The sequence below is a fragment of the Telopea speciosissima genome, chromosome 7 (assembly GCF_018873765.1).
Source record: "Telopea speciosissima isolate NSW1024214 ecotype Mountain lineage chromosome 7, Tspe_v1, whole genome shotgun sequence".
Taxonomy (NCBI): domain Eukaryota; kingdom Viridiplantae; phylum Streptophyta; class Magnoliopsida; order Proteales; family Proteaceae; genus Telopea; species Telopea speciosissima.
The window spans coordinates 12,821,398-12,846,777 of NC_057922.1; the positions used below are offsets into that span (position 1 = coordinate 12,821,398).

Below are 25,380 nucleotides of genomic sequence, written 5' to 3' on the forward strand. Positions count from 1 at the left end.
AAGAATGTCATATATCTCAGGAGCTAGATCAGTTCCCGATGAACAAGTAAGAATTGTCTCAACAAAAATAGATGGAATTGGACCTAAAAAAGCCATTTAGGTTCGTTATCAATTAGGTATCAATGGGAACATAAAGATTAGAGAATTAACTAAGTTTCAAATCGATCAAATTGAACAAATGATAGGTCAAGATCATGTTTACATGTTCTCTTAAAATTATTGTTTATTTGTATTATTACATAGTTACTAATTATTTATTGTTATCATTAATGGTTATTCATTGTCATTACATGGTATAATATTTGTTTCGATTTAAATGGTTTAACAACGGTTTAAAAGTTCAAGTTGATTTAAACCATTTAGCTAAACCGCCTCAATTTTAAAACCACATCGAATCATTATTAAATGATTTCACATTTTGATGCAAACAGCTCGATTCAAATTCAGTAAACGATTTCTATTTAATTTCAACACCCTAACACTAGGGGTTGCCGATCCAACTAGAGGAGGACGATGTACACATCGGATTGGAGAGTGTAACTGTAAACAGTTCGATTCAATTTTGGTACACGTTTTTATTTGATTTTGACACCCTAATAGTAGGGGTTGCCGACCCAACTAGGGGAGGACGATGTACACATCGGATTGGGTAGTGTAAACAGTTCGATCCAATTTTGGTAAATGATTTCTATTTGATTTTGACACCCTAACACTAGGGGTTGCCGACCCAACTAGGGGAGGACGATGTACACATCAAATTGGGTAGTATAACTGTAAACAGTTCGATTCAATTTCGATAAACAATTTCTATTTGATTTTGACACCCTAACACTAGGGGTTGTCGACCCAACTAGGGGAGGACGATGTACGCATTGGATTGGGGAGTGTTAGACCATGCAACCTCTCCACCCAACATTCATCACATGCGAGGGAGGACAAATCGGAGTGTCCGCCCAACACTCGTCACATGCAAAGGAGGAAAAATAGGAGTGGGCTTTTTGGTAGGCATCTTATAAAAAAAAAAAAGGAAAATTTACACATACCCCCCTGAGGTTTGACGAAAGGATATTTTCAATCCCCAGGTTTGGAAAATTCTGCGTACCCCCCTGAGGTTTGCAAACGGTAACAGATAGGTCCATTCCGTCAGTTCATGACTAATACTGTTAAAAAATAAACTTGAACTGACGGAATTGCCCTTACAAAAAAAAAAAAAACCTGCAACTCTTCTTCCCCAAATCGATTGGGGAAGATGAGTTGTAGGTTTTATAGAGAATAAGTTTAAAAAGGTCTTTTAATTCATGGATAAATGGGGAAAAACAAAGAAATTAAAGAAAGGAACAAGAGTTGTGATCCGGACTCCATCTTCGCCATCTTGGTCGTCTCCTTCTCCACCTTCACATCTTAGCCAGTTTTGTTGTTTCCTCCTCCAGATTCGCCAACTTAGCACTACACTCACCGTCTCCGTCTTCGCCACCTCTGCCAAATCCGTTGGAGCATCTACAACCGACTTTGAAGCTTCCACCGCCGCCTTTACCGCCTTAGCAACCTCTGTCTTCACCGCCTCAGCATAATCCTTGTTTATGACTAGGGTTCGAAAAGAAAATCCAGCAATATGGCAGACTAGCATCATAGAGAGCATGGCACCACAGGGAACGTAATAGATATGATCAAATCTTTAATTAATGAGGCAGCAACATCAACAATTACAGAGTGAAATCAAAGCCCTCTATTAATGAGGCAGCAACATCAACCTTCTCTCTATACCAAGGGAGATTCGATTATGATTTGAGGGCAATCAAAGCCCTCTATCTATCTGCAATTTGGAGTTCTTGGTTTCTTGTGCAAATAAGCTATTCCAGAACCTTGGGTTACCCCTATGAAATCGAGATGACAAATAGTGGAACAAAGAAATGTTCTCTACTCAACAATAAGGCTTCGATTCAAGCATCGGAATGACTAGATCCCATTATCATAAACAATTTTCATCAACAATCCTTCTTTGTAAAAATTACAGAAAAGCAAACACCAGATACATTTGACGGAGGAGTCGCAATGGCTTTGGTGGCAGAAGCTTCAGGAATACATTTACTCTCTTGGTCTGTTACTTTCCTTTGCTCTTTCTTGAAAATTTATGGTCAATTTCGAAATTTTTTTCTGCTCTTTCTAAAAAACTGCTGGTGTGATGGTTACTTTCCTCTTCTCTTTCTTGAAAGTTTTGAATTTTTTTTGCCTCACCTGATGGCTGACCATTAATTGACTTTGATAATTCTTGTTTTTGAAAACTGGAAACCGAAACCTCGAAACCTCACCGAAGATGTTCCATTAGAAGCCATGGATGGAGCAATTGATGGGATACCTGTAACTCATCTTCCCCAATCGATTTGGGGAAGAGGAGTTGTAGGTTTTTTTTTTAAGGGCAATTCCATCAGTTCAAGTCTACTTTTTAATAGTGTTAGTCATGAACTGACGGAATGGACTTATCTGTTACCGTTTGCAAACCACAAGGGGGTACACAGAATTTTCCAAACCTGGGAGGTGAAAATATCATTTCATCAAACCTTAGGGGGGTATGTGTAAATTTCCCCCCCAAAAAAAAAACTTTTTGGCAGACATGGGCTTTTAGAATCCACATCCTCTACTTCGAAGACCTATACTTTCATCCTACTTCCAAGGCTTCACATTGTGCCACTTGGCATTAGAACCATCCAACGGTTGAAAGTTAAAAAAATTCAAAAGTTTTTGAAAATCATGTCAGACCTTTTGAACCAAGTTAAATCCTAAAACAAATATGAACCGACCGATTCAAACTCACTCAAATCGAACCATCAACACTCAAACCATCGAATACTTTCACTCGATTACCCCAACTGGGAAACCAAAAATCCTCAAATCTGAGAGCTGAATTCCTCCTCTGCTTCATCTAAACTGCCGCCAAGGTTCACCGGAAATCTCCTCCTCTGCTTCATCCAAACTGCCGCCAAGGTTCATCGGAAATCGTAGGGAGAAGGCTCTTCCATGGCGCAGCCAGATCCTCCGTGAGCTCCCATGGCGTAGTGAGAACCTCCTTCTCTGCTTCATCCAAACTGCCGCCAAAAACCTCTACCCATCGATTTCCTGGTTATGGAAATTCTGAGTTACTGAGCCTTCTTTTTGTGAGATTAATTAATATCAACAACCATGATCTTTTATCATTTCACTGATAACGACAAGCTTGCCTTCTTGGATCAAATCACATTAAAAAACCGAAAAGATGAAAGTCATGAAAACTTCTTCACTTCAAAAATTGGGGAAGAGTTGGCTCGTAATTGTGACTGTTCTCCTTCCATCTCTGTCATTTTTATTAAAAATCAATTATTTTTCCAAAGATTTGGGCATGAATTCATGGAGCTTGTGGGTTTTTGATTTTACAAATGGTAGTTAACTCGTTCGACTCGGTGATGGGTTTTGGGGCAGAAACTCCTTACACGATCTAGCTCAGAAGGCGATGTCACGACATTTCAGATGCCTTTAAGGACGCCATAGCAGCACAATTGAAGCATACATGTGAACTTCTGGGTGAGAACGCCAACGAAGTAGGATGCAGCCTTTTCAGAACTTGACTGCAACTGGGATCGAGTTTGAAGCACCAGTGCTCTGTTCGATCGTGATCTTCAGTGCGCCGTGGATGTGTTTTGAGTTTGGCCGCCTACGCGCGATGGTATTGCTCTGGATATTCGGAAGAAGAGGAGAAGGTCAGTGCGCCATGGAAGAGTTCTGACTATCTCAGGAACTCTTCTCATCTTCTGACTTTTCGGAAGAAGAAAACCTCTGGCTCGTTGGAGGGGTTGGGTTCACAGATTTGGGGATTTTTTGCATGTAAACGATTTGAGCCCTGGTTTGGTTTGGGTGAATTTGAACCGGTGGGTGGATTTATTTTGGGGTTTAAGGTGGTTCAAACAGGTGTTTGTGTTTTTTCAAAAATTTTTGAATTTTTTAAACTACCAGCCGTTGGATGGCTGTAATGCCAGGTGGCACTGTGAGAGGCCTTGAAAGTAGGATGGAAGTGCAGGTCTTGGAAGTAGAGGATGTGGATCCAGGCTTTTAAGGTGGATTGCCGATTGGAGGATTTTGACACGTGTATTGCACTTTTGTCCATGTTCTACTCACGACCTGGATTGTTTTTGCACTTTTTATTTTTCAAACTAGCATTTTATAAAATTTCTCTAGATTTTTTAATTATTTTTTAGGGATAAAGAACGATAAATGGATGTGTGCGGTGCTGACCCGTGTCCAGACACAAGGATGCACGAAATGATCGCTACGCCTTTGAGAAATTTGGTTGAAATGACTGCCCCACTTCGCCCCATGTGTTTAGACGCAGCCTGCTCCCTCGTGCGTTGTAGTGTAGAGAACATAACCCCAATTTATATTAAATAATTATTAAAAGAAAAAAAGTTGTTTGATTGCATGGGTAGTGCATATTTCATGAAGTCACTTTTAAAACCGTTGAAATGAGATATATTGATATCTACCATTAGATATAATGTAAGTATTAATTTAATAATTAAATGCTAGTTTAATTGGTAACCGGTTTACATTACTTCTTCTTCCCGAAACACTCTCTTCAACTCGATTTTCTACTACCGAGCTGCTTGGCAGGACCATGCTGCCAAGACACAATGAGACGGAGAATGACTGCCTTACCCCTGCCTGAGCGCCTTGTCCGAGCAGGGGTAAGGTGGTTATTGCATGCTTCTCTGTGTCTCAGCAGCTCAGCAGTAGAGGATCCAAATTGCTTCAACCCACCGGCCCACCCTTGATCTTCCTGCAAACCCACCGCCCCACCCCATGTTATTCCTCACATAACGCCCTTTCCACCCTCTCCATGTCTAACGAAGCCAGTCCACCGCTTGGTACAAAGACGAAGCCAACCCCGAGGACAAGATTCACTAGGCTGGCCGAGGAATAAAGCTCTCTCTCGGTCTCTATGTTTTTTTCCTTCTCTTTTCCTCTTGTAGTGTCTCTCTCCCCACCATGAATAATCTTCTGGTTGCTTTGATCTTCTCCTTCCTTCTTCCGTGGGTGTGGGCTATTGTAAGATCTGTGTACTACGTACGTACGTCATATGGGTTCCATTGAGAATCCAACTCCATTTCCAGAAACAAGGAACAAATAGCTGTAACTACCATCCGATCATCGGAAACACAACAGATTATCGTGGTTCGTGATTCTTACTTTCTCAAATGGTCAAATGGTTTATTCATTTTCTTGCATCAGAACGACATTGGTGTTAAAAGCCTCCACTGCTTTGTATTCTTCCCATTAAAATAAAAAAAAGTGGAACTCCAAATCCCTATTAATTTCCTCTGATATTCAAATCCTTCTTTCACACCCTTTTTTCTTATGTTCGATTTCAGATCTCCATCTCTTAAAATCCAATCATTTTTTTATTTTTAAGAGTCGAAAATGGTGTTTAGATAAAAAAATTATTCTGCACTGTAGTTTGGTCTTTTGCTTCTTACGCTTCGAACACTAAAAGTTATGGTGGATGGGAAGATCTCAAGCCCATTGAAGACTCAGCTCGTTCTAATAAGTTGGGTTAATTTCAAAGCTTTATGGTTTCTGTTGGAATTGGCGATAGAAATCATCTGTTCATGTTTCTTTTGGGGTTTGTTTTTGCTTTCCAGTTTCTGTCTCAGTTTTCGCGGCTGAGTTTTCTTTAGGGTTTGTTCGTGTGTGCGACATCGATTAGTACATCAGTCTGGCTTAGTCAGACATGGCGAAGGGGGAGAGGGGATTTTGGGGGAAAGAACATAGGGTGGAGCAATGGGTTGAAGGAAGAATAGGGGTGGGGCGAGGCTGCCGATGGTGGCTTTGTGGGTCGTAGAGTGGTGTTAAACCAAGAAGAATAAGGTGACGAGGTGCGAACTGGTTACCTGTCAAACCATTTTTAAATTATTATATTAAGATTTAATTATCAAATTAATACTTGGATATGGATCCTCTACTGCCCAGCAGGACCATGCTGCCTAGACACGGTGTTGCATGCAAAGACTGCCTTACCCCCACTCAGACAAGGCGTTTGGGCAGGGATAAGGCGGACATTGTACACAGCACCGTGTCTGGGCAGCACGGTCCTACCGCGTAGCTCGGCGGTGGAGGATCCAAATCCTTAATACTTACATTAGATCCAATGGTAGATATCAAAATATCCCATTCCAACGGTTTTTAAAAGCGCCTGTGTGGAATATGCACTACCCACGCAACCAAGCATAGTTGTTTCTCCCATAATTATTTATATCATTTTCTACAAGAGTATATTTTTAGGTGCAACACTTTTTATGAAACAACAATGTAACCTCCTTTTTGGTTTCACATGAACCACTCAAGAGGCAGAAATAAAAGGTCTTCTATCAAGCTTAAGACTCACCGAAGACTTGATTAACAAGAGCCTGGACATTTGAACATACTATGAGGACATGGTTCAATGGCTTACAAAGGACATTTTCAAATGGCCATGGGAGATATTTATTGTTTTTTGAGGAACATTCACTCTCCTCTTAAGCATTTCCCTACTGAAAATATTATTAAGAAAGACAGGGTTTTTATTTTAGTGGCAAATGATCTTGCTATCTCTACTCGTTGCAAACGGTAGAATATGGTTATAAAAAACAATGAAACCTCTTCTTCTTCTTTTTTTGGGGGGAGGGGGTTCAACTTTCGTTGTGAAAATAGGATAAAGTTTTCCTCCATCCATAAAAGACGATTCACCCACCATCCTAGGATTTACAAACCCCTCATAGGATTTTAGTATGTTCCAAAATACCCTCTCGATATCCATTCCCGCCCCTCGGTGAATGGGATCTCATTCACCGTGGGTGGAGGCAAACTCAGTCCGTGAAAATAAATTTACAATTAAGATGGATTACTTCACCCATTGACAACTCATCTTGTAAACAGAATCAACTAAGATGTATTTGAGAGAGGACCTGGAGACCACATCCAATTATTGGAGACAAGGTTTTTATTTCGTTGTTTGTTTCTTCTTTTGATTCTGTTGTTTTCTCGCATATTTCCCGCTCTAGTAATGAAGAAGCATATTCTCTGGCAAATGGTGCTTACGTATGGGATGTTCGCACACCTGGTGGGGATCTCCCCCTATTTGTTTGATCACTTTGTACCTTATAGGAGGTTTTCCTCTCTTTCTTTTCTTAATAAAATTTTTTTTGGTAGAAATCTTTTCTTAATAAAATTGTTGTGTTTCCTTTGGTAAAAAAAAAGGTAAATGATACATAAGGTCCCTGATGTTTCATGAAATTACAACTAAAGTTCTTAACGTTTCAGATGTTATGTTTGGGATACCCAAACCAAGATAATCTTGACCTAGTTAATTAAGTTTTTTTATTTTCATTTTTACCTTTATATATCAAATTAAACCTATCTCCCCTATTAACATCTCACACACCCCCACCCCCCAAAAAAAAAACGAAACTCTCAATCTCCCACCTCTCATCTTCCTCGAATCCACAACTCTCGCCCCCCTCTCCCACCTCTCACCTTTCACTCTTGTTCACGCTCCATCTCCCGCCTCTCTCATCCCTTGTTCACGCTCCATCTTCCGCCTCTCTTCTCCTTACTCCCCTGTCCCGCATCCATCTCCCACCTCTCATCTTCCTTCAACGCCATTAGAGAGAAGATGAGAGGTGGACCAACAAAGGTCGACATAACTAATGTATGACACAGTTATTTCAGAATCTTTTTATGTATAGACGTTAATAGTTCAATTGCAGTATTTGGCTTTTGCTGAATAGTCAAGTCAATTTCTTCTTTTGGTTCTGGTCTTTTCACCAAATATTACAAACCCTTCCAAGAAAAATATCGATAAAGTATAGTTGTTACAGTAGTGATGAGCCTGTTCTTTCAAATCCTTTCAGATTTGAACTTGTACCAAACAAACACTAAAACAAAATAACCAAGAGAGAATATAGCTTGCACAATTTTTCCCACTCATGGGTTTCCCCTGATAGGTCCAGCTGTGTTGGTGCCTTAGTGTGGTCGCAAGATTTAAAGATCATCCTTGTGTATTATGTGAACAGAGCTGTATTTTGGATATTAGGAAACCAGTATATCGATTTGGATGAGACTAAACTGATAGTGAAACCAATTCTTCAAATCAGATTTCTTCTCTCTAATGGCGTTGAAGGAAGATGAAAGGAGGGAGATGGATGCGGGACAGGGGAGTAATGGAGATGAGAGGCGGGAGATGGAACGTGAACAAGGGATGAGGTGAGAGGTGGGAGATGGGAGCGGGTGCATGGGATGAGAAAGGTGGAAGATGGGGGTGGGAATTGTGGATTCAAAGAAGAAAAGAGGTGGGAGACGGAAAGGTTTTTTTGGTAAGTGGGGATTGTGCGTAGGGAAGGTAGGTTTAATTTGATCCATAAGGGTAAAAATGAAAATAAAAAAAACTTAATTAATTAGGTCAGGGTAATCTCGGTTTAGGTATCTCAAACATAATATCTGAAACATCGAGAACTTTAATTGTAATTTCTTGAAACGTCTGAGACCTTAAGTATCATTTACCCAAAGGAAAAAAGATGGATTACTTCACCTATTGACAACTCATCTCGAACACTTGTTTGTCTCTTCCACAAATCCATCAAATAATTACACATTAGTACAAATTAACCGTTGAAGAGAACCAAAACATAAGATAACTGAACTTTTCCCTTTTTTTTTTCCGCAGCCCGGCAGCTTACAGCCTTTTTTGACTGATTGGTCGTGATTCATTGTACCAATTCTGTTAATACCACATTTTCACCCGTCAGATTGGAATCACATGAGATTTTAGTCTCACACTTATGTGGTCGTCTGTCTTTCTCCGTCACCTTCAGGAAAAACACGGCCTTTTAAGCTTTCCACAACACATTCCTCGTTTTTGTTTTCACTTATCGGTTTTGAGTTATGATTCACTGTATGACTCTCACGCAGTATCACATTTTCTGATTGTCAGATTAGCATCAAATGACATTTCTAATACATCCCGAATAAAGTTAGATCCTGATCCAACGTCAAAATGAATGTCCATACATGAAGCTTACCTCACTGAATCAAAACATACTTTTTTTGTTAATTTTTTTATTTCATTATTACAACTTGAAGACAGCACCCTGAAATGTAAATTCCTCTCTCTTCTCTCTCTCTCTCGCTAACGATGGACACTATTACCATGGGTCGCCAAGCGGCGGAGACCAGATCCGGCGGCAAAATCCTACGTGGCAGGCGAGTTGCTCGCACTGCATCTCCTTATCTCCGTCCAAATTCGGCACTCCGACACCCTGAAAGCCCTAATTGGCTCTCGAGACTCTTCTCTCCGGCTGCCGGCGCCGCTCGTTTCGTTGCTAAAGGTGTAGGTGATCTTTTCTCACCCGTACTATTCGGCAATGAAACATCTCCTTCTTCGTCTTGGAGTAGCAGCAATTCAAGTTCAGGTAAAAATAATTGTATAAATTCATTCTAAAGACCTTTGTTTTATTGGGATTCTTCTTGAAAAGTTAATTGTTTATGTGTTGGAAATGGAATTATAGGGTTCTTGTCCCTGAGTGTGTGTAGTTTGTGCCGAAGAATTCGGTGTTTGTTTCTTCTGGTCTGATAGGAAACAGTTAATTGTCCCTACAGGTGGCCTGGGTACTCTTTTGTTTGTGGGAGGGGGGTTATAGCAAGAAAAAGCAGTTAAAGTCTTTTCCCCCTTAGTTTTTATTTCTATGGTATACATGGAGTTTTACTAGTATTGTTGGGATGGTGTGGGTGAGACTTTCTGATTAAGCATGGTAAAATGTTGAGCTTGGAGAACTAGTAAGCACTTTTGAGGGCAATGGAAAAAGACTGGATGTCGGAGTGCTTTATCGGGTGGATGAATAGGTTAAAAAACACCGGGCATGAATTTTGTTTAAGAGACCAAAATAAATGTGTCATATGTAGAAGGTTTTATGGAGATGTTAATTATGCTCTTTTCCTGGGGAGCCTGTGAATTTAGCAGTTGTTGCTTGGGCTGTGGCATGCGAATCTGAATCCAATGCGTATTTAAGAGTCTGACTTAGTGATTAAGAAAACATGGATGTGGGTACACTTGGACAAACTATTCACAAAGCCTTTTTTTTAGAGGGGGGGGGATATGAGTAACAATAACACTTATATAAACAGGAAGAGTGGTACAAGGGTCTACCAATGAGGCAGCCAATAAGCAGTCAACCACCAGTATCATTTTAGCACATAGAAATGCATATAATGCCATAGGTGTAAGAAATTCATTCAATCCTCACAAAGGTACATGGTTTCTGAAACAAGCACTCCATCTAATGACACCATGCATTGCTAAGTCAGCTATCTCATTTGCATTCCTTGGAAACCAATGAAATAAACAATTTGATTAAAGGGTAGGGTGATCAATAAATCTGATGGAATGAGCAGAGCACCAAGCCTCCTTAAGGGAACCTATCATCCACCTATTGACAATAGCTAAATGCCCACCAATCACTGCCTGTTTGAAGCCTCTGCTTAGTGAATATCTTTTTCCTACCCTTATGGACATGAGTTCATCTCTACCTGGATTCCCTTCCCAATAGGTCCTGGCTAAACACCAACTGTATTGTCACCAGCCAATCTAATCATTTCTCTAATTCCATATGGGCCCAGATTTCCTAAGGAACATCCTTCAAAATTCAGTTTAGCAATTCCCTCCGGACTAGGATTCCATAGAGCTATGCTATTCACAAAACTTCCCCACTGTAACACACTCATTAAGGTTTATTTAGCAATACTGGCTAGAAGAAATTGGCAGATCTAATAGAGCAGGTTATCTGCTGCTTAATTCTTTTTTGGTTGGTGTTTGAAGAAGTTCAATAGAGCTAATAGTGATTGTGAGGAGTGCTTCAATGTCAGTTCAATTTGGCCTCGGTCTTCTGACATAGTCAACTCCATTCCGTAAGCTGTTGTAACTGATCAACTGATAGTTGAAAGATTTGTTCCGAAATTATGTAGTGATGGTGATGAGGCAGATAACACAGATTTATTGGCTATGAGAAGGAGACAGGAGGTGGTGAAAATTGATGATAGGGAGATACCGCAAAGTGAAAATGTTAGGTACATAAGTTCAATCATAAATAAAGGAGAAATAGAGGTGATGTTGCACAAAAGTTAGAATAGGGTGGATGAAGTGGAGGGGTGCATCTGAAGTGTTTTGTGATCGACGTATTCCTTGAAAACTCAATGGAAAATTTTATCGGACAGTTATATGACCCTCAATGATGTATAGAGCTGAAATTTTGGGTAGTGGAGAAACAACATATAAACAACCTTAGTGTAGCTGAATTGAGGATGTTGAGATGGAGGAGTGGTAAAACTAGAAAAGATAAAGTATGGAATGCACAAATTAGAGATAATCTAGGAGTAGCTCTGATACATGATAAGTTGCAAGAAAGTCGTTTGAGGTTGCATGGACATGTGCAGCAGAGGCCTTCAAATGTTTCAGTATGGAGAAATGATTTGATTCAGATTTAGGAGCTAAAAGAGCCAGGGGTAGGCCAAAAACGACTCTAGGAGAAGTGGTGAGGAAAGACATGCATAGCTTAGGACTAGTAAAAGTATGGTTTTGAATAGAGCTGATTGGAGGAAATGGATCCATGTAGCTGACCACATTTAGTTGGGATAAGGCTGAGTTGAGTAGAGTTGAAGTACACTCTGTACTTAGTGTTTGATAATCCCACTCTATGTATGGTCCAACAGATGATAAGTGAAGATTCGTGTCTTAAATCATAACTTAAGCGTCATTAGATATTTGAATTTTTAATTCTAACAACTTGTCTTCAGTGGATTGCTACAGTAACTAGGTTTTGGATGCTCTTGGCCCTAGCCATCTTTTCCATTTTACTAACCATATTTGTTATGTGAACTTGAGACCTCATAAAGTATATATTAATTCCTCTTGTTTAGTTATTCTGATAGAAATGGGTCGAATAGTTTATGAAATGGGTGGAGTATCTGAATTTGTAGCCAGAGAAGAAATATTTCCTATTTCAATTATTGGGTATGCAAATTTTTTTTGTCTTTTTTCTTAACTAATCAAATTGAAAAAGTTTTATTTTATGCACAGGGCAGGCAGTTATGGGTATCTAATTGCAGACACATTTAACCTTTCATTTTATTCAGATCATAAATGTAGTAATGTGGGTACTGGGTAGAAGTCTTGGTTTCTGATGTGAAGAGCACTGATGTTTTTTGTTGTTTGTGCAGGCAATGATGATGATGGAAATGATATTTCTTCTGATGGGGCTGAGGAATTGAATCTGGTAACTTTCTTATTTTTATTTTGTTCAACAGTCTTCCTGTTGCTGTTCTGCATTACATGCATGGTGGTGCTTTGGGAATTGAATGACTTCATGGATGCATATACTTTAAACTTCATTCTCGCTTACATACTGACGCAGGACTCCCAGATTATTTTCATATTGATACTAATCAGAATTCAGTGAATTTGTGGATAAGTTAGTATAAAATGCAGCCTATGTCAATTTTATATTTATATGGGATGCTTTCTGTAACTCGGAATCTAGAGATCAGAATGGGCTAAAAAGCAAGTCAAGTGGTCTGTCTGGTCTGACAAACTAACCCCAAAGTTTGATGGAAATCTAAAATGTGAAGGTTTGTTTGGCTGAAGTATTAATCTCAGATAGAAGATGAAAGCAGGGGGTTACTAGGTGGTGTTGAAAGGGTATTAAAATGAGGTTTATCAGTTGGTATTGTTGGGTTTTGCCAATGGGGACTGATTTACCAAATTTGGGAGAAATGGGAGTTGAAAATGTGAAGTTATGAAGAAGTTAAGGACGGTGGCTGAAAGTGAAGGGGGAACAGGGTATCTGTGAGTATGTTTAAGTAAGAAGAAAGGATGGATTGGAAAAAAGAAGAATGAGAGATCTCATAGCAGACCAACCTGAGTCAGTGATTCAAAGCAAAAGAAGATGAAGAAATCAATTAGAAAGGAAGAGGAAGAAGAAACTAAATCAGTAGCACCTTAATGCTCTCGCCAGTAGCTAAACAGCCAACCAGAAATTAAGTCTCATTAATTCAAAACTCACCCAATCGATGGGTACAATTCCACATATTTGTAGACTGACTTGACTGAACCCCAGATTTGAAATTTGCTAGCTCTCTCATGAGAAGCTTATTAATAATAAAAAATAGAAACTCCCTATTGTCTAACAACATGGAAGCGAAACAAAACAGAAAAAAATTGAATCTCCTCTAGAATTTCTAGAAACAGTAACAAAATAGGTATTAATTTGATTCTCTAAGATATTTCCTTGCTAAAGAATTAGAAAGCTAGCTTAGACTCTAACTAAAGACCAATCTCATATTCTTGTTTATGGCTGATGCCCACATATTTGAGCTTATAAAACTGGCCCATTACAAGAGTGACCCCAAAAACACTGGGCCCAAGGCGCATATGTCCCAATGAGGGTTTGAAATAAGCCTATTCAGGCCCAATTGAGTGGGGATGCCAGATCATTGTAGAAAAAATAGTAGGTATCTCCTGTGCTTGTTAGGATAATCAAACTCTGCCCTTGGCCCTGTGGTGCAAAATGTATATGCATACTAGGCGGTTCGAGGAATGGAGCCAATTAAATCAGCAATACTTTGGAATCATCTGAGTTCTCAAAAACCAACATTTACGAGGATAAAATAAGAAGAGAGTATATTTCTGCAATACTATTAAAAATAACAAGCATGATCCAGGATTTTGGTCTTTACAATGCCTATATGAGAAAGCCATACTAAGAACTAATGTTGACCTTTATTCTAATGTAATTCAAAGGCCATTATGGATCCCTACAATGAATAAAAGAAAATGACCTGGCTTGAACTATTCAACTAACTAAACATCCAGAAATATAATTCTCATAATAGACTAACACCCTTCAGTAAATCAGTCATAACTTTCGTGATGCAACTTGGAGTTGCAAGATCTTGGTCTGTTTGGAGGGTAACTTAATAAACCTTCAAGCAGCACCTAAGTCATGCAAAATGGATGAATTTTGACCGCCCAAAATTAACCCAAAAAAGTGATGAATTGGTCTACTACTGCTACTTAAATCCTGTCATTGCCATCAAACTGTATTTCTTTTTGGGTCTTAATCTTCCATCGACGTCATAGAACTTGTTTGCTGATTTTCTCCTGTTGATTCGACTTATTGATCTCTGTGAATTTGGTGGTTTCTGCCTTCTATGAGATTTCAGTTGACTTGTCTTCATCAGCTTGAAACCACCAAAATGATATAGGTATTTTGATTCGTTTTGGTTTCTGTCACTGCAACTTATCTTTGAGTGTGTTTATACCTGCTGCAAGCTTGGACACTGAGGGATCAAACCCTTTGTAAACTTGAAGTGGGTTATAAAAGTCTTTAAATATAGGCTCTTCTTCTTGTGAAGTCTGGTATCTTCTAGACTGGTGTCCTTGGCTTGATGTCTGGTATCTTCTAGACTGGTGTTCTTGGCTTGGTCAGTTGGTCTACTGTTGAAGGCTGGAACAAATCCTTTTTGCGGATATCCATTACACATTCATTAGATACCCCTTCGAGCTTTTTAGGTTACCAACAAAGTGTGGACAAGAAGGAAAAAATACAAGGAAGAAAGGGAAAGGGAAAATGAAGCAAGAAGCCAACAAGAGTGACCCAGCACCCCCTCATGCACCAAAGCTACCAGACAAGCAGAAGAAACAGCAATGATCTCCCCCCTCCTCCCCAACCCAAAGACAGGGACCTCTCCCAGAAGCAGAGAAACTGAGAAACAAAAAGATAAAAATCGCTTCATACCTGCACCAATTCATGAGTCATCTTACAAGTCCTAACAAGGAAGAAGAAACAAATTTCTCCCAGCATCCCTAACTAATCAACTAGTTAGATCGAAGAGGAAAAGTGTTTTACATGCTGTGATCTCTCATCTCAACATAGAAGAAAAAGTTGGTGGTTTTATTATTAAGTCCTACAGCTCTTGTTGTACGCCTCAGACTATCCACAAATCCCTTCGGTCCCAGCTTCTTTGTCAATGTGGTTCTTTTATGTACTTTTCTGCTTTTATTTGGTTTAGCTCTTGCATTAAGTTTCTCTTATTGACATCTATTCATGAGGGAATTCTGTAAGTGTGATACATTTTGGTTGTTTCAATGATGTGATTTTTATTTATAATTTTGTTACAAGAACGGGGGTCCATCCGAAGCAGATAAAATTTTCAAGGAGCCACAATTGGTACAATGGGACACTGAAGGCAAACGTGCAATCGAACACTTAATTTTGAAAGAGACATTTTCGAGGTAATTGAGGTTTTTCTTAGAAATTGTAAATGATTCTTGCCAGGACTCATATGAAACCTATTGTATTACCTGCATAGTTGTCATGGTGCCAAGGTGAGCCATGGTGGTGGTCAACTCCTTGATGGTTAGGCGACGCCTTGGTGAGGCCAAGGAGCCCTAAGGTGAGTATATTATGTTTTAGCCCAGGCCATGTTTTCCAGATATTTTTCCTCTTAATATATATTTAATATAGGGTTATGAAGCGCAAAATATAGAACATAAAGGGGTTAAAGTGAGATAGTATAATCATTTAAGGAAGAAGTGAGAAATGATTGAAATTTGTAACATTTGGGGAGCAAGATTGTAAGGTTTTGGGTATGGGTGCCTTGGCATATAAGGCAATTGGTTGCCTTGGACCTCAAGGAGCACATTGTCACATTGGCATCACCTTGACAACCATGATTACCTGGCTTTTGTTCTTCTATTGTTTGAGAGATACATTAGTTTGAACAAGGTATCCACATCTAACTTGAAACTTTGTTTTACTTGTGTCATATACTTAAATGTTTTTCCTGAGATATATCATATATGTTTGTCTTGCCTTGTAATACCAGAGACATGTGTATCCAGGTCTTCCCTCGTTCTTTGAAGATAGTAGTAATCTAAGAATGAAGTTGTACGTTGATTTATTTGTGAAATTGTACTGTGTTTTTAATATATCCCTTGCCCACTCTCACCACTGTTCTAATTTAGGTGTTTTCATCACCATCATATGCACTGAACAGAACAAATAATTTTGTTGTATTGGATTCTATCAGTTGCCCTTTTCATGTCTTATAGCCTCTTCGCCTCATGTTATTGGGGAATTTATTTCTCCTTTTTGTTTTGGGCAGAAGTACCTGTGCCTTTATTTTTTCTTTTTGGATGTATATAATAAAATAAGCCAGAAATTTTACCGACAAAAGGAAATTTACTAAGTTTATGTATTTCATACAAAGGTTATATATTACTGAGACATGAAACTGTTCCGTCCCCTTAAGATGTGGTAATTACCTACTCCTTTAAAATCAATACACACTGGGGCTTGCTACATGACCTTTTCTTGGCTTTCTACGAGTTAGTGACCTCCACCAAAAGTTTCAGACCAATCAGAATCCATTGGTTTACCGCATTCTGGTCTGTCGTGAGGTAGGAGGAGACCCGTTCTGTTAATTACAAGGATATGACTTCTAATAATTACTCAAAGTGCTTCTTTTCATAAGTTATTTTCAAATTATCCCCATTATGAATTGAATTTCCAGAAAGGTCCTTTTCTTTGAAATTACTTGTTGGTCACAGGATTATTATTTGTAGTTTTATCACTCGGGTTGGGCCCATAGCAACTTCGACTAGGGTTTGGAACCCTAGGTTGCACCAAGAAGTCTCTGATCTGATGCAGAACAGTAAGAGAGAGAAGAGAAACCAGCCGGCTGGCGTGGGATCTATTCACAGAATCACAGTCCATGCATGCACACACATAGATAGTGTCCACATGTACCTTAAGAATATTAAATTTTCTATTAAAAAACTCCTTAATCGATGGTGAGGGGTTGTTACATGATATATATACTCTCTAAATACCTATTTAACTCACAAAAGAATTCTTAATCAGACCCTTAGAATGAGTAAAATATTTAAATTCAAACCAGGACTCAAACTAAACTGCCCCCAGCCTGAAAAAGACCCTTAATATCATTTAAACTCTTCTTGTTATCTAAGAAAATTAGCTAATTACTAATCTTGTGGGTAGTTGTCAAGGCGGTTAGGCGACCCAAAAAAGGGCGCTGGACACCATAGTTGTCAAGGCGTCGTCTAGGTGTCCAGGCGCCTTGATCGCCTAGTTGGTGTCGCCTTGATTTTGGACCCTCTGCAACACCTTGGGTCGCCTAGACACCGTGACAACTATGCTGGATACCTAGCGATGCATTGACAACTATGATTTCATATGCAGACTTAAAACCCCAATATGGCTTGTAAATTCGGCCCTTTACAATGTTACCCATGAAAATAAAGGTCCCATTCTACAACATTACTAGCCCCAGTCTACCCTTGAGCTGTGGCCAGCCTCTTGTAGAACTTCCACACTTGAGCTTTGCCTTCAACTAGTCCAAGGCCTCAGCCGCTGCATCACATATCTCTTCAAATACCAAAAATAAAACAGGAAGGACTAGCACTCCCGAAGCACAAGGCTGTAATCTCAGAGAGTAAAGTTTCCCCTAACTATGTGATAGTGTATATGCCGATCTGGGTCTCCAATGCAATGAGATACTTGCTAAATAATGACAATCCATCTCATAAGGTGAGAGAATCTCTTCGGGTACTCCCCATTGTTCCAAACATCACCCGATCATGATTGCTGAATCTCCTTTAACCATAATGTTGGTGAAAAATTTCCTCGATAGAGGGATGCATAACCATATGAGGAGATAGTAGTTCGGCTGTTATAGAGTCACCATCATCTATAGGGCCAGAATAGGTTAGAGAATAGTCCCACGAATCTCTCTGATCACATCACTGCACCTGATGGACCTCAATTCCCAAAAGAGCAGCCATAAAAAATCAATTTGTATCTTGACATTTCTAATTATGCACCGATGCAACCAATAAATTATGGTTTTGCAATTATCAACAGTTGCTAGCCATATTAGTATGTTAGCCTGTTAGAAAATATTGTTTTTCTTGGTCTTCAAAATGACAAATCCCCCTGCCATTCTAGTTAGTTTTGGTGCCATGTCAATAGATTATGGCTAGTGCTGTTAAATGTTCTATTTCCCTCGTCCCCTTATCCATGGTTATTCTTTTAAGTTGGATGTTTGGCATTTACTACCAGGGATGAATGCGATAGGCTAACAAAGATTATTCAATCACGAGTTGTAGACTGTCCTGGTATTAAAGAGGTAGAGGATACAAGGCAGAAGAAGTTGCCTGACAGAACAGTTGGGAGTAGCATTGTATTTCTAGAAGCTCTCCAACTACAGTTGCAGACAAGAAATTCACCTATTCCCAATGCTTCTGAACTTGAAAGAAACATGCCCAATTTATGCAACACAGCTGTTATGGAGGCAAGGAAATGGTTGGAGGAGAAGAAATTGCAATCAAGTTCAAAGCCAGGGTTGGATCAAGGACCATACACTCCAAACTCTACCATGCAGCTAAGTGTGAGTAATTTCTGGATTAATAGTGTTACTTTTCATCTTCATTCATGCCCATATCTATGTATTAAAATTTAGTGCTCACTGCTCAGCATGGTTTGGTTTTTGTTTTAGTTCTGTTATTTCATGATTGTTTTATAATGCCCAGTGTCTCCCGCATTAGAGTCTAGCTAATCTTATATTGTAGATAAAAGTTCAGCTGCAGGATTTCAAAGATTACATAATGCATTTTTCATACAATGGCATATGTTTATGCATATCCTCTATAGCTCTGTACCATTAGTAGAAAGTAGAAACCATTCTTTCTGTGGAGTGTCCTTGGCATAAAGTGGTTTGGTTCAAAGGTCACATCCCTAGACAGAGCTTCACCTCTTGGCGTGCCCTAGCAAACTGCCTTCCAACCCAAGCCTTCCTTACACACCGCCACATGCAAGTCTCTCCTAGCTGCTGCCTCTGTTGGAATGGGCACGAAGACACAGATCATCTGTTCTTCACTTGCCCCTTTGCTGCCTCCATTTGGAACCGGGTCCTTCGCCATTGCTGGCCTGCCCGTAGAAGGCCTCTCCCCCTATCTCGTGAATGGGTTTGGATTCATATGACTTTTGGTGGCAATTCGATCTGTGACACGGTTGGCAAGCTTGCCTTTTGTGGCACTATCTCTCACAGTTGGATGGAGCGTAACCTTAGAGGATGGACGTCCAACTCCCGCTCTTTCGACAAGATTTGGAAGGCCATCTTCTTTGATGTTTCATCTAAAGCTAGTTCCGTTCCCCCGAGTTGTGTTATGGATACCCCAAGGAACAGGCTTATTGTTGTCTCCTGGGGTCTCTCTATCACCATTTTGCACCCTAGCTAGTCTTTTGCTAGCTTCGGTTTGGTTGGCCCTCGGGCTTGTATATTCCCCCTCCCCTTTTCTTCGTAATTAAATTTTTTTTCATCCAAAAGAAAAGGTTCATCCTTAACTCTTGTTTTTGGTGGCAAGGACCTGGGTGTTTTTGTTCGTGTTTGATATGGATACGGATTTTGTCAGCTGCTCTGAAAGATTATATTGGCTTTTATAAAAAAAAGAAATATTAGTTTTTGCTGTTGCGGTGTTTTGAAATGTGAAGTAAACTAACATGGTGTTTTGATATCCTAAGAGGAAGGATATCGAAAAAGAAGAAGGGTAAAACTGGAAATAAGGAATTAAAGGGCAAGTCCCAACCTAGTCGTCTTCTTCCTTGTTGCGTGCAGAATCAGTGGAGGGAGGAGTTTGGTGATGACAACAGTCCCTCAACCAGGACTTCGATTCTCTTGGAATTTGAAGAGCAAGCTTGCAATCCTTCACCGTATCTATTCCAAACATCAACAGCCCCAATGATCAAGGCAACTGTGGTAATCAACTTCTGAAATATTCTCAGGTGGTAGCACAAAGAGACAGCGGCAGTTACAGATTTGCTTGCACAGATCCCTTTGAAATTCGATCTGAGATTGGGAATAATGGATCGATTTCTGCAGAAGGAGACCCTCCCCAACTTTCAGCCCAAACTAGAATCAGTCGCGCGAGCTCCAACAAGGTCGTTTCCAGCCTGCTTCGCCTTCAACGAAAATGAACCAGAGGTACAGGCAGTTTCTGATTGACAAAATAATAAGGAGAGGAGATAAAGAAAGGATTTGGATAGAAGAAGAAAGATTAGAGAAGAGCAAATCAGAAGAGGAGAAGAGAGAGATGCGCACAGCTCTTGGCAGCACTTCGGTAACAACCTTAAATTTCATTCCAAAAAACATCCGTCTCCATCGTGAGAGTACATCTAAATATTTAAAGGGAAAATCAAATCCTAATCCTTGTTGAATTCTAAATTAGAATTGACTCTAAAACAAAAATTCAACTTAATTGAACTGTAAAACTAAAACAACTTTGACTCAAACTCTACTTGTACCTACGGCTGAAATAAAGAAAATAAAAAAAATTAATTCCTAATTTATCCAACATCTAACTGTATCAACTCTCCCGGTCTTAAAAGAACTCGACTCCGTCGAGTTAGGTCGCGAGCCCAAGATGCCTCTGTAATTATTTCGATGCTGAGGTGGCATGTATCTTGAGGTAGACGATCGAACTGCAACCCCATGAGTAGGGAGGAGAGAGTGATCCATAACTGGAGTAGGAGAATAGTGTTGTCCTCGTGGCATATCCTTCATTGCATGAGGCAACATTAGAAATGTACGCCCTCCTTGCTTTACTTTGATGGTGTTTCGTGCACCATCGTACAGAATACTAGCATGTCGTTGCCAAGGTCGCCCTAAAAGAATTTTGCAATGCGCCAATGAGGTGACTAAGCAAGGCACATGGTACTGTAATGGCTCAAACTGTAGGTGTATTCGAATTACTGCAGTGACCTCAAGCTGTAGGTCCAAAACCTCGCACATGAATGTTCTTGAAAAGCTGCTTTTGTGGAAGGTTATGTGCTCGAACAAAATCAGCAGAGATGAAAACCTCACACGTTGAAGTTGATTGTCACTTTGTGAGAGATGCTGTTATGAAGAAGTTGGTATCTACTCTATTTGTTTCAACTACTAACCAACTTGGTGATATGTTTACTACCGCTGTTTGGGCCTGCTTTTCGAAGAGGTTGTTCCAAGTTGGGTCTAGGTGATTTGTACGCTCCGGCTTGAGCGGGAGTGTTAAGAATGTATCTCGGCAACTTAGGGTTAAGTGTGTATCTCAATTAGAATATTCCTTATTCTAATCGAGATACACTTCAGTCGTATTTCTATTTCTACCTTGTAATTAGTGTTAGTCTACTTAGAGTTAGTCTATGATAATTTGAGTCCTAGTTTAATTTCCTATTGTAACTATGTTTCTATTATGTTTCCTAGTAAGATTAGGAATCCTTTTTTATTCTATGTAATCTGAGTTATTATAAATAAAGTCATTATGGAGGGTAGGACTGCTAGTTCGATTCAATATATGTATACAGTCCCCTTTTCCCTTCTCTCTTCTCCATCACTCTCGGTTCTCTGGATTTCTTGTTCTAAGCTGTTACATTTTGATTTCAAGCGGAAAACTCAAAGAGGACTGCAACGGTGATTGAAACCTTCACATTTACCCTGGCATTATAACTGCTTGACCAAATCTTGCATACTATTCGTGGGTGGCCCAAATGGACAATATGCAGTGCTTCCTTATGTTATGGACTTCTGTTGAGCTCTTCTTTATTTAAATAGTATTCAAATACTGTTGGATCAAACTGTGTACTTAACTTTTCTTATCTGGATTTATTGTACATATAGTTCGTTTCCTCCTGTTGTTCTCTTTGGAATTTCCTTTTTGATTAAGATGGACTTTAACGTTCCTATTGCAACTGATGATGCTTCTTTCTAGGAATTTTGCTAGTATCACCTATCTTTTGGATCTTAAATTTGCCGTTTGATCTGAACTTTTAATTCTATTAGTTGAATAATAATTTATTTTCCTTTTAGTAACCTGTCTTGCATCTAGCTTTATCTTGTATCGAAAATCTTTCACAGGTTGCCGAAGGTGATGTTGGTTCACCTGTGGATGTGGCAAAATCATATATGCGTGCTAGGCCCCCATGGGCATCTCCATCTTTGAGCCATGGTGGATCGCAAACTCCCTCACCAATTGAGGCACGTCTGTTTAGTGATGAAACCCCTTTTGGACTTGGTGATCAAATTTTGTCCTCCTCTAAGGTGCCTTTACCTTTCTCTGTAAAGAATCTTTTATTATCTCTCCTAGTGGTTAATTCTCCCTTCCTCCTCTAAGGTGCCTTTACCTTTCTCCGTAAAGAATCTTTTATTATGTCTCCTAGTGGTCAATTCTCCCTTCTAATGTTATTGCTTCTAGGAATTCACAATAAAGTTTTGACGTTATATTACAGGTGGATTATCTTGTTGGATCTCTATAGAATGCATTTTTTTGGTTGGAGGGGTGGAGGGAGGGGATCCCTGTGTCCTGAACATTTCATGCTTTGGATCCCTGTACTGAACTTTCCATGCTTTGTGTTGTCACTGAAATGATTTAGTGTACCTTTTCCAATATCTTGTTGTATCTCTGTCATTTTTTTCCGGGGGAGGGGGGGGGGAGAGGGATCCCTTTTACAGAACTTTCCACGCTTTGTTGGCTCTGAAATGTTTTAGTATACATTTTCCTTTTTTATCTTTCTTAACCTTTCACTTTTAATAAATGATTTGGACAATATGATGATTGATGAGTGGGGTTCTTTCTGTCTTTTTTTATTTTTTATTTTTTATGGATAAATATTGATGGGATTTTGTTTCTTCCCTGATAAGTGGTTCAGTATATTTTGGTTAAAACATGTTTTGTGATGTTAAGGCAGGGTTAGTTTGATGTTGGGGTTTTATTCATCTTTATCTGGACCAACAAGTGTGAGACAAAAAACATTGGTCCCAAGTCCCAACTGAAAAATTCCTTAATTACATATTGACCTCCAACACCTCTAAAGAAACTGATTAAGGAAAGCATAAAAGAACTTACAGTTTGCCTTCCAATGGAGGGAGGAGGCTCAGAAATTGGCAACTAGACATCTCAGAGAGTGACTCTTAAGGCCCCATGGATTAACATTAGTCGGCTTACTCCTTGGTTTTTGTATTGGATTGGATATGGTGTGAGAAATAGAAATAGAGTGAAATTTCGGGGAAGGTTATGGTGGGGGGACTTTTATTTGAGACTTTATTTCCTAGGTTGTACGCACTATCCAATGCTAAGAATTTTCAGTGGCCTCTGGTGGACGGATATCACCAAATGGGATTGTTTGGGATCTTAGACTCCGTAAGGGTTTTAGGGAAGGGAATTAGAACAAATTAGGTCTTGCCTGACGATATTCAAAATGTTATTTTTGTTTTTAAGTCCAATGATTCTATTTATTATAAAATTTGGATCCGTAAAGTGATGGAATGTTTTCTTCCTAGTCTTTATTTATAGCTGTGCAATATTGTGTATGGTGACGATGAGGATTCTCATGGTTCTTTTCCTTTTAAGGTTTTGTGGAAATCCAAACTTCCCTTGAATACAAAGCTTTGGGCTGGCAGATTAACCATAAAAAGGTCTTAAGAGCTGATGTGTATCAAAGTAGGTGATTGGGAAGGTTTCTCTCTCCTCAAGTTTGCTTGACGTGTTTGGGAGATGGGGAATCTGACATCTGTTGATCATCCTTTTCTGTTTTGCCCCTTCGCTGAACAGATGTGATTACTGATGTGTTCTAGGGCAGTGGTAGATAAGATAGGGTTAATAGAACAAAATACCCACAGGACAGAAACACATTACACAGCAATCTAAACAATACCCAATGTCGCAGAATATAGAAAATTATTTAAATCAAGATCCAACGGTTGGATTGGGCTGATATTTGGATCAAACAGCCCTCTTACTATGATGGTAAGGCTCTCCAAAGGATAAACTGATCCAAGGGTTGGATCTATTGTATGGAGTTGTAACAGAAAATAGAAACTTAGGACTAACAAACTAACTTTAAAACAATAGGTCAGACGATTATCGAATTAAAGACACATGGGGTACTAACAGGGAAAAAAAGAGAAGCGATCAATCCAAGGGCTGGATAGTCCAGAATAACAAATTAATTTGCTGCAGCCAGAATTAGCAAGTTAACAGAAACCATGAATCAGACCTGCAAAACAGAGGGTAACAGTGACATTCGAGAGTTATGACAGTAAAAGAAGATAGAATATCAAATATCACCCTAAGAATCGTGGACTGACAAGAGGACAGTCAAAACAGCAAAAGAATTTGGACTGCCAGAAACCATGGATGACTTGAAAGCTTGTGAAACCTGCAGAATTGTTATAGCAATGTAGAGGTAATATAAAATAAAAGGTGAGAAACATTTTGAATAAGGCCACGGTTGGAGGGAATCACCTTGCTGAAAATCTGCCAGAATAGTTGGAAGAAGAAGTTGCTGCTGATTCACCACAGTAGGTTGCTTCTCTATCAAGAATACAAATTTTTTCAACAACCAAAACGTTGGGCTCTTGAAGCCCTATATCTTTATTTATAATGGTCAATGGGACATTGCAAGAATAGAAAAACTCTAATGTACACCCAATTCCCACTAGACAACTAGGAACTAATTCCACAGTAGGATCACTTTTATCAAAACTAGTAAGTTACAGCACTTAAACATCAAGGAATTAATTGCAACACCTAACAGCAAGGGGATCTTTATCGCCCCCAGTACTGGGGGCGCTGCTGTGCGCATCGTTCGGCGCAGCAGCGCCCATGTGTGCACGGTGGGGCCCACTATGCACACATGGGCGCTGCTGCGCCGCACGATGCGCACAGCAGCGCCCCCAGTACTGGGGGCGATAATTTTCCACAGCAAGGTGTTTCCAATATTTAGGACTCTTGATATTCTATAACAATACTTAAGGATTGAATCTGATCACCAAAGAAGATAACAGAACTCATGCATGGTCTATCGCATGACTATGAACACACAGAATTCTTCAGGAAACCAAATATCAAAAAAATTTGTAACTTGGGCACTCAGATGGGGCTGAGACTCCCATCGAGTGTAGGCCTCCTAGGACTGTACTGCTCTTCAAAAGCTCAGCCCAAACTGATGGTTGGATGCTGAGAAATATCAGTAGTTCAGAATTAGAAAGTATGCATCACAAAATAGTAACTCACAGCGACTACCAGATCAGCCATCAAATCAGGCTGGAATTTCTGTCGAAGGAAGGCTTATGGATGGGAGTGTAGCACTAAAAGATGGGCTGCAACTGATGAATGAATCTGCAATTACTTTGATTTGAAGGTATCAGCTGGAGAACTCCAAACAACAGGTGCCACAGGATATGTTCATGTTTCTCCATCCAGATTGTGATGTAACA

At 39.6% G+C, this 25,380-nt stretch overlaps 1 protein-coding gene and 1 long non-coding RNA gene across 2 annotated transcripts in view; one reads left to right on the plus strand and one right to left on the minus strand.

The window, feature by feature from the left end:
- Positions 1 to 5,526: 5,526 nt before the first annotated feature.
- LOC122669104 lies at positions 5,527 to 25,180 on the minus strand. The gene is made up of 3 exons (XR_006333964.1): positions 25,051 to 25,180; positions 5,735 to 5,740; positions 5,527 to 5,537 (listed from the first exon to the last, which is right to left on the minus strand). It is a non-coding gene; the product is annotated as an uncharacterized LOC122669104 (long non-coding RNA).
- Positions 9,141 to 25,380, plus strand: part of LOC122669102 — a 28,852-nt gene continuing 12,612 nt past the window's right edge. The window contains exons 1-5 of the mRNA XM_043865779.1: positions 9,141 to 9,470; positions 12,271 to 12,326; positions 15,231 to 15,343; positions 18,192 to 18,519; positions 22,021 to 22,203. Coding sequence (XP_043721714.1) covers positions 9,194 to 9,470; positions 12,271 to 12,326; positions 15,231 to 15,343; positions 18,192 to 18,519; positions 22,021 to 22,203 — 957 coding nt within the window. The 5' untranslated portion in view covers positions 9,141 to 9,193. The remainder of the gene's footprint in view (positions 9,471 to 12,270; positions 12,327 to 15,230; positions 15,344 to 18,191; positions 18,520 to 22,020; positions 22,204 to 25,380) is intronic.